Source organism: Chinchilla lanigera, unplaced genomic scaffold, assembly GCF_000276665.1.
Source record: "Chinchilla lanigera isolate Chin_1 unplaced genomic scaffold, ChiLan1.0 scaffold00012, whole genome shotgun sequence".
Lineage (NCBI taxonomy): Eukaryota > Metazoa > Chordata > Mammalia > Rodentia > Chinchillidae > Chinchilla > Chinchilla lanigera.
The window spans coordinates 6118723-6128769 of NW_004955413.1; the positions used below are offsets into that span (position 1 = coordinate 6118723).

A 10047-nucleotide genomic window follows, 5' to 3' on the forward strand; every position below is an offset into this window, starting at 1 on the left:
AGCAGCACAAGCACCTGCCTGGCAAGTGCAAGGTCCTGAGTTCAATTTCCAGTACCAAAATTAATAATAGTAATAATAATAAAATGTTCTCCTTTTTAAGCTTCAACCACATAAACTGCTTCTCTAAAATTTCCCCTATGAAAATTCCTTGTCAGATTGACTATCATGAAAGAAATATGCAAAGAACACACTGATGGCATAAAAAAGAGACATTCACACGTTGGCTTATTCAACCACATCTATGTATATTTAGAGAAACCAGACTCGGTCAAGTGTAATCTTTCGGTAAGTGTGAAGAGCCAAGAAGCAGAAAGTACCGGCCTGTCCTCACCTACTTTTCACAAGTATATTCTCACAGCATTATTGTTTAGAATGAAACTTCATCTACCAAGGGCTACTGTTGGATAAATGTATAAGAGTAGGAACAATGAACTTGTTGATCCGTTAGCACACATAAAATCTCCCTGCATGCACTGTACATATACATGTTATACATAATAGTACACTAGCATAGTATGTGTTTACATATTTCTTCAGATTGGCTCAGAATATAACACAAAAAGACATACTATTAAATTTTTATTTGTCTTATTTGGTCTTTATTTTTAATTACTACATAATAATTGTACACATTTATGAGATACAATGTGGCACTTCAATGATGTATAAAATTGTAATGATCAAATAAGGGTGATTAGCACATCCATTGCCTCAAACATAAAAGAGCATTCAAAGTCCTCTCTTCCAGCTATTTTGAAGTCCATAATAAATTATTGTTAACTATAGCCACCCGATTGTGCTACAGAGTGCTAGAAATGACTCCAGAAATCTGTTAACTAGCCTCTTTATTACCCTCTCCCTTTCCCAGCCTCTGGTAACCACTGTTCCATTCTCCACTCGTATGAGATGAGCTTTTTGAGCTTACATCCATGAGTAAAACATACAGGCTTTGTCTTTCTGTGTCTGGATGATTTCTCTTAGCAAAATGTCCTCCAGCTCATCAATGTTACTGCAAATGACAAGATTTCATTCATTTTTATAGCTGAGTAATTTTCCACTGTGCAAACAGACCACACTTTCTTTATGCGTTAATCTGATGAAAGAAAAAGCACGTGTTTGACAGAGATGATAGAAGTAGCGATAAGACAGCCAGCATGAGTTGCTAGAGCGAACACATAAATACAGGCTTTTCTCTATTTCATAAATTTACCTCAATCTGGGCTGTAAACTGTTAGCCTAATGCCCAAATAATCTCAAAGGCAATCCATCAGTGAAGCATCAGTCCCCAGGAAGCAGCACTAATCTTCCATACAGTGCCCCACCTTAGTAGGTTTGGCATTCGCTAAATATATATTCATGACTGGCCCAACATCCCAGTGACCAGTTTCTTCTTTTTAAAGATATATGACAGATCTGAGGCTCAGGACAGAGTGGCCATCCTTCAGAGTCTGACCTTCTTACAGATCCACTGTAAAGGAACTTCACAGCTAGAGCTTTGGAGACCATATGTGCTGATAGCACCACACCTCTGAATCAAGCTGTTAGAAGAAACCCTATAAGAAATCAGAAAAGTCAGTCATTTCTGGCAACACGCACAGGAAAAGAATTGAAAAGCACAAAGGGATAAAAACTGAACAAATCCTCTCTTCTTATTTAGACACCTCAGCTCCCAAAGCAGCAGAAGAATAAAAATTGCTTCTTAGCGTCTCTTGAAAATATCGTCACTTAATTTTTGCCCTTTCCTTCCATGCTCCCCTTTTCCTCTCCTTCCCACCCTTTCATCTCTGGTCCATCTGCTACCTTTCGTCCATTTCCCATGGTCCCTGATGTCTTCTTTCCTTTTTCTTCTTTCTTTCCCCACCTACTCCTCTGAAGCCCTTTACCTTGAAAAGTTTAGAGCTGATCCATCTTCCCACCTCCAACTAGAATTTTTCCTCAAGCCAATCCAGTAAAAGTCCTGATCGATTAAATTTTGCAGTAGGCTCTAAAGGAGAGATTGAAGAGGTGGAAGAAAGGTGAGACAATTGAAAAAAAAAAAAAAAGACTTGCAGTCATGCAATTACTCCTAACACCCTCCCTTACAACCACAGTTGAGGACTACATGTTTTGACCCTTAAAATTCATATGTTAAGCCGTACCCCCCAATGTATGGTATCTGAAGGTGATGCCCTCAGGAGTAATTAGTTTCATGTGAGGTGCTGAGAGTGGCACCTCCATGATGGGACTCCCGCCCTCATAATAGGGAAAGCCCAGAGCGCTCTCTGAGTAAGAGCATAATGAAAAGACAGGCTTTTGCAAGCCGGAAGGGGGCCTTGTTTAAGAACCAAATCTGCTGGCACCTTGAACTTGAACTCTGCAGCCTCCAGAACTATGAGAAACATGACTGTAATTCAGGCCGCTCACTCCGTGGTATTTTATTATAGCAGCCTGAGCTAGATCAAGCACCCAGTCCAAATAACTAATTCCTCCTTTAATTTCTAATTCTACAGATCTATTGATTGCAAAGAAGAGCAGCTTCCTAGAATTGACCTTTCTGTCTGTAATTACCTTCCCTATAATGTGACAGACAAGATAATGTTACATCCTGATCTTCCATATCTCAACTTCCTTCTTATTTAGATGGAACACGTGATAGATATTCAAAAGAAAAAAGACAAGCAGTCATCTTTCTTATCATCAATGTTGAATACAGAAATTATGATTAACCCTGCAGCAATATACTCGTGTGCTCCCCATGAAATTCCCATTTTCCAAGCCCTTGGCTACTTTGTATATAAGAACAAAAAACAAGTTCTCAAGGGAACCAGCTGAAGAGAAAGCTAAACTGACTGCACCACCTGTATGTGTTCCACTACCCAATGGGACAGGGTTAAAAGATGGCTTACTGTATGCAATCTTACAATCAAATGCAGAAGTTTGTACCCTAAGGGAATCACTTCTGTAAGAGAAATAAAATAAAGGGTAAATCCAAGAAGATCAATTTTGCTGTAAGATCTGGTGTTAGTATAATGAATAATTGCAATTTCAATATTTTCTAATGACAGCTTAATAAAGTGAATTTGAATTTAAACAGTTGAGTGATTTACTTAGGAGAAGTCCTTTTTATCCAGAAACAAAAAAAGCAATAAAATTTCAACTCTTTATATGTATTTTGATATCATCAGTTGTCCTGTTACAGAAAACAGACCAAACATGGCACAGAGAAGGTTTAGGAGACAGTTTAGTTACACCAGTGGGCTTGACTGGGATCACTCCCAAAGAGTTAGTCCCCCTTCCACAGGGTTATGGGACTTTTATAGGGAGGGCAAGTGGGAAGGTATAAAGGCAGATTTGGCACATTATGATAGGAGGATTGGGTGACATCATGGGTTGCTAAGGGAGTTTAAACATCTCAAGTTACATTGCAAGGCCATCAGTTAAACAAGTACATGGGTTACACAAAGGAAGAAATGTCCCATTATATTTGGAGTTACGTTGCAAGGCCATCAGCTACACAAAGGCGGTAAAGACAGAGGTTTAACAAAGGAAGGAGTGTTCTATCATTGGGCCTGCCACACATGTCTGCTTGGTCTTAGCAGGCATCCTGGACAGGCTTTTATTTAAAATTTTTATTTTCTCCCTTCAGTCCTATCTTGCTGTCATTTTTATTCTATTCTAAAAAGATGATTGCTGAAGAATTAGAATTCATGGGCTCTGCTGTTAACTATCTCCCTTTACCTAATTGGATCTTTTACCAGCAAGAGAGGCATGAAATCTACAAAGTCAAGAGAAGCCTAGAACATCTTTACACTCACAGAGAAGATGCTACAGGAGGCAAACGAGTCTTTTCTGTGTTTTTCCATCTATTTTCTCCTCACTGCTTTTCAATCTTAAAACTATAAAATCCTTTCCATATATACAACATACTGCATGACCTAGACTTGACCGCCACTTGCTCACTAAGTTCTAGCCCCTTGAACCTTCTTTCCACTGCTTCATTATGTCAAGCATACTCTTGCTTCAGGGTCTTTGCACAGCTTTTCCCTCATTCCTTTCTCCCAGATTTTCACGTGACTGTCATTCAGGCTCATCGCAAATATTTCCTCCCACGTCGGGCTTTTCTTAGTTGGCCAGTCTAAAGCAATACACACACCCACTATCATAGTGGACAGTTACATTTCCTTCAAAGACTACAGCACCATACTTATTTGTGTACTTTTTTGATATCTGTCTCTTCTGACTAAAAATGTAAGCACTATAATGCTTACAATAATCCCAACACCTGAAGTTATGAAACTATGTTCGGTAAATATTCACAGAACAAAAGACTACAGAGTCAGGTATTACGTTGCAGAGACTAATGCATCCTTAAACAGAAATTCTGCAGTGTTTACCCCTGTGGAACACTACATTGTTTATGCTGGGAGCAGGGAGGTAGTCTGGACAAAAAGTGGATAGGAGAAATGAAACCAACTTGCGTTTAAAATTCTTTAAATTGGGATGAGGTGAACATTTTCTCATTTCCCCATCTGATTTTTCAGAAGTCCATTCCTCTGTCTTGTCATTTCAAGATGAGGAATGGCAAATAGTAAAGCATAGAAATAAATAAAGATGTGCTCGGAAATTTCAATTAATGTCTGAAGAGCTGGGATTAGATAATGCCCACTTATAAAGCTCAATCCCTGTGCTCACCAACTGTTTTCAGACCCGTACAGGTCTAAGCCGCACCTCTCTACGTCCTCAGATGGAGTGTGTGCATGTGTTATGGATGTGGGGATGTGTCAGTGAGTGTGCGTGACTGAAGAAAAACAGCGTAAAAGTATAAATAAGGGCATTAACCTAGATTCTCGTCCCCCAAAGAGGGTGTGAAATAGAGCGGTTAGGTACTATGTCACTTTGAGTTTGCAACGTTTGCTTGTATTTCAGAAAGAACAATCATAAAAACTAAAAGTGAGAAACAAGGTAAAAACAGAATCCAAAAAATTAAATCACGTACATTTTTCTTTCCTTTTCCTTTTTTAGTTAATATTCATAACCTTATGCACACACAGTTTTGCATGTAATATTTTTAAATTGAAATTAAAATATTATTGAGGCACAAACATACTCCTTAAACTTCCAAAGTCAACATGGTTTATGAAGAGTAAGTCATTTCAGCACATATCAAGGAAAAAGCAGTACTACATAAAAAGTGCCAAATTAGTCATATCTTTTGATTAGCCAACTCAATTTTGGTGAGTATATAACACAAATGATCCCAAGAAAAAATAATCCATGTGAATAGGCTCATGGCTCATAATAATTATATACAGGTAGAATTTTGCCTAAGAATATGAAAAGATTTAAGCAGTAATAGGATAATACAGGCTATATAAATAATTTCTAAAAGTAAAAACAGTTTGCAAATTTTTAAATTACCTGGAATAATTTGGTGGTAGGAAAGAAAAAAGGAATGAAATAATATTACATGCCAAAAGTAGAACATAAAATACAGGGTGTTCAAAACCTTAGAAAGGCAGGATATGTATATTTTAAAAATTTGTCCCATGTTTTAAGTATCACTAACGTGCATAATTTAAGCAGCTGCTACACCATAGCTTTCTGCAGCAATGTCCCACGCAATAACCCCCTGCTCCTGCTTGTTGGTATCTGCAGTGGTGAACTGAGGTCTCAAATCCGTTGCTCACTTCTGCTACTGACTTCAGTCAGCTCAGGTCCTTGGCAGCAGCTCTATCAGAATGAGACTAGCAGTTGGTACAACAAGGTCCGGACACCCAGACCACTATTATCAGGGGCTTGCTAAAATACAGATTTCACATCTACTGCATAGACCCCAGCGCATTCTGCCACTTAGCAAGGGTAGGCAAAAAGGATAAGTTAAGTCACGGAAAGGGACTGATTTAGAGCTCAGATTCTACCCAGGCTTTCAAATGAATAAGTGTTGCTTCAACAAAAACAAGAATCTAGATGCTTGAATATGTTCTTAACATGGGAAGTTATGAACTATAAGGTCTGTGTGCTCTTTTTAACTGCTTCAGAGTAATTGCCTCTCTGGATTTCCCCAAGGGATAATACAGTTAAATTCCTAATAAACAGATCTGTGATCTGATTCTACTCAAAAAAGAAAACAGCGATATTGAACATAAAAGTCAGCATGAAATTAGCTCTAAAAATCCAACTGGAATTTCTTATTTTCGCTGTGTATGTTCATTCTAATTGAATCTGATTCATTTTTGTACCAGGATGTCAGTTCCTTGAATTGCCTTGAGAAATCCAAGACTAACAGACTTCTCCTCAAAAAAGAGACTACTAGGTAGGCAAGAAGGATCTGAGAAGCCTGTAGGAAGAGGAATCCCACTACCCGCCACCATCCGAGCTCTGCTTGTGTTTAAGCACACACTCTTTCCCACCTCCTCTCTCCCCCTACCTCTTTCCCTCCCTCCTTTTATTCCAAATTTCTGAACATTGTTCCCAGTCTGAGACTTACTGAATTCTAATGAATGAAAGGCAAACATTAAAAAGAAAACATTTAATGAGGCAGCCATGTTAACACAAGTCTATAATCCCAGCTGCCCAGGAGGCTGAGGCAAGAGGTTAACAAGCTAGAACCCAACATGGACAGTTGCACAATTTAGAGACATTCTGTCTCAAAATAGAAAGGGCTTGGGATGTAGTTCACTGTGAAGGTCTTGGGTTAAATCCCCAGCACCAAAAAATGTATGTTGCTGGTGTGTGTGTGTATGTGTGTGTGTGTGTATGTGTGTGTGTTCTGTTTTCTCTTAGTTTTTGGTACCTGGATTGAACCCAGGGCCTTTACACTGAACTACACCTCCAACCCTTTTTTTAAAATTGGAGACAGTGTCTCACGAAGTCACTATATTGCCCAGACTGGGTTCAGTCTACTAATCTTTCAGCCTCATCCTCCCAGAGTCCTAGAATTACAGGTGTGCACCACCATGGCTGCTGAAAACCTATATTTTCTAAATGCTTTTATTTACCATTTCCTGATTGTCTGTAAGCCTCAGGAGATGTGCGTCGCTGGCTGTGCAGAATTCCAAACTGGAATTCCAGTCCTTCTTCTCCACTGAGAAATAATAACAATGGTTACCGTATCTCATCCAGAAGTCTGGGCAGCTAGGACAGCTGGCACACGTGGAGTCACAGGGGCCTAGAACAGAAGAGGAAGACGGTTCACATCTTTGTGGAGTCGACAGCCTTGGACATGAAAAGGTGGTGACACGGGGAAACGGCACGCCCAGGGTCTTCCCTGTTCTACCACCTTTCAGATTAAGATTTGAAGAAACGCATAACAATGCATAACCTCCAACTCCATCAGCACTAGAGCACACTCCACAAAGCAAGGATGTGACTAGGACTGAAGGAGCAGGGGAGAAAATGTAGTACAGTTTGCCTGAGGGCAGTGGGGAGAGAACATTATTCATGCTTAGAAATCTCTGTGCACATTGATACGTGCCAGATAGAATAGCCGTGCACCCGCCTGACACGCTCCCACATGCTGTCTGCACATGCGCAGCACACGTGGCTGCATGGTGCACAGTGCTTCAGGCAGGCAGGTTTATTCCATGTGCCTCACTTCCTAACTCACCATAATGGTGAGAAAAGGAAAGAAAGCAGAAAGGACAAACAACCAGACTAAAAGGTTTATTATCCCAGATGTAATTATCTATAGCACTGGAAATTGGACAACACACTTATATCTCAGAAAAACTGTTTACTTTAGGTATTTATTTACAAAATTCTGACAGATTAGCAGCTGTTAAAGTGAAAAGTGACAGCATCCTCTTCACTCAGGTCTTTTAAATGTAGATGATGCCCAGTCTGTTAAAATGACTGCATCATAGCTCTGTCAAAAGGAAAGGGGGTAAGCTTCAGAGAAAAGCCCGATTCAGATTCCCTGAAACATGCTTACGTAGCCGCCCCATGAGGACAGTTCTCCAATGGGCAGAGGCGAGCCCTTGCACCAAGTGAGCACATGTGTAGATATATAATTGCACAATAGACTGCAAAGTAGTCTCCATTTGGGGCTTTAAAAGTGGGAAGTAGCCCTTTTTCTTTAAAGTTTAGGTAGCTTTCTGTGGCAAGGGACCAGTATATAGACTGGCTATTAAGTTGGTACTTTACAGATTTACGCTTTTCTTCCATACAGTTGTGACACTTCCCATCCTCTGCATCAGAAATCTCTAACATCCCTAAGAGTTTCTTTCTGTCGAACATAGGACTTGAGTATGAGGTGGAGATCCTGGGGCTGAACCCTTTAGAGTCCTAGGAATTAATCCTATACAAGCTGTATCAGCAACCATCCCCCATAACATGAGCTACATGAGGACTACAGATCGTGAAACTAAACTGAGAGCACCCCCGCCCCCCGCTGCCATCACCACTTTTAAGGTTCTAGAAGAACTAAACCTAGGAAAGTTAATTTTAGAAACTGTGAAAGCTCTTAAGTGGCAAAAAAAAAAAAAAAAAAAAAAAAAGGTCAGAATGTTAAATTAATTATGCAGCATCTACTAGGTGGAAGGATAAATGCCATTAATATTCTACTTTAATTATCATGATAAATGTGATGGTAGGAAAAGGTTTATGACACAATTTGAAATTTAAAAGCAATATACAAAACTATAGGTATCTTAAGATCAGAATTATTCTGTCTTGTTTTGAAGAAGCAAAATCATGGAAGTGGTTTTTAAGAGGATTTGATTGCAATTATGTTAAGAAAATAAATATGTTAAATAACCACGTTAAATATGTTAGTCAAAATGAGGAGGCCACATTGAGAAAATAGTTGTGTCCAGGCAATACCTTGCTTTGCTGAGATTATTTTTTCATTTTTCAAACTTTCTGTGATGTGGTATTGTTTGATAATCTAAAAAGGATAAGATAAAAGTGATTTTGGGTTTAAGTCACCACTCACCTTGGCACAGAATCCACTGGGACAGCAGCAAACTTGTAAGAAGTATGTTTAGAGACCCCAGAGCGATTGCCACAAAACAGAAAAGAGACGACCTACAAGAAAACGCTGCAAAAACAGAATCCAAAGTAAAATCCTGAGTCAGAGGAAAGGCCCAAAGAAAAGAGAAGGCAAGAAACGGTAGCTAGGATCTTCGAAGTAGTTTGATCTAGAAAGAACCAAGACGCAGGTCACAACGATTCCTTTCCCAGTTATCAGGACTTATCTAAAGTCCTAGGGACCCACCAACAAGTACCTCGAGGAAAATGTTATATTCATTACGTTAAAGAAAACTTTTTCTGGGGCTGGGGATTTAGCTCAGCGGCACAGCGCCTGCCTGGCAAGCACAAGGTCGTGAGTTCAATTCCCGGTACCAGAAAAAAAAGAAAACTTTTTCCACTTAAAATGTGGCTTATATTTTTTTATACTTTTGTGGTAAGAATGTAAACTGGTATAACTTCTTCAGAATTTGGACAATAACTTGACACTGTTTACCAAAATTGCAAGGCATTTACACTTTAGCCCAGCAATTTCTCTCGGAGACATTTTCCCTACTGATACTCATAGATGTGCAAGATGTCTTACATGTAAAGCTGTTCATTAACAACCAAAGAACAAATTCTTTTTTTGTTGTTGTTTGTTTGTTTGTTTGTTTGTTTTTGTTTTTCTTCCAGTACCAGGAATCAAACTCACGGCGTTGCACTTGCCAGGCAGGCGCTGTGCCGCTGATCTAAATCCCCAGCCCCAGAACAAATTCATTTTGATATAACCATAAAGTAAATATGCCACTTCTAACACAGAAATTTTTTTTTCCTTGTATGGACTGATTTTTAAAATGTATAGTTAAGGTTAAGAAATATTCCTCAGAACAGGGTGTAGCAGAATCTCTGCAAATAAGAATCTGATAGGGTGGTTTATCTCTGAAGAGGGGAAATGGTCAGTTTCTATTCTGACAAAATCTTACTATTGCCCATTAGAAAAATCATTGGTGTCTTTCTCATTTCATAGTCAGAAAAATAAAGATATCTACAATTTAAACACTGGACCAAGTCTCCTCTAAACGTGAACAGAGATAAAAAAAAAAAAAAAAAAAAAAAAAA

The 10047-nt window shown here is 39.0% G+C and overlaps 1 protein-coding gene across 2 annotated transcripts in view; it reads right to left on the reverse strand.

The window, feature by feature from the left end:
• Positions 1-576: 576 nt before the first annotated feature.
• Positions 577-10047, reverse strand: part of Klrg1 (killer cell lectin-like receptor subfamily G, member 1) — a 12609-nt gene continuing 3138 nt past the window's right edge. Inside the window, exons 3-7 of one of the 2 annotated variants that reach the window (XM_005378893.2) lie at positions 8912-9016; positions 6978-7147; positions 1884-1984; positions 1454-1553; positions 577-1009 (exon numbers count right to left, since the gene is read on the reverse strand). In XM_005378893.2, coding sequence (XP_005378950.1) covers positions 1007-1009; positions 1454-1553; positions 1884-1984; positions 6978-7147; positions 8912-9016 — 479 coding nt within the window. In that variant the 3' untranslated portion in view covers positions 577-1006. Of the gene's footprint in view, positions 1554-1883; positions 1985-6977; positions 7148-8911; positions 9017-10047 lie in introns of both variants that reach the window. The other variant, XM_005378892.2, reaches the window with a different exon arrangement.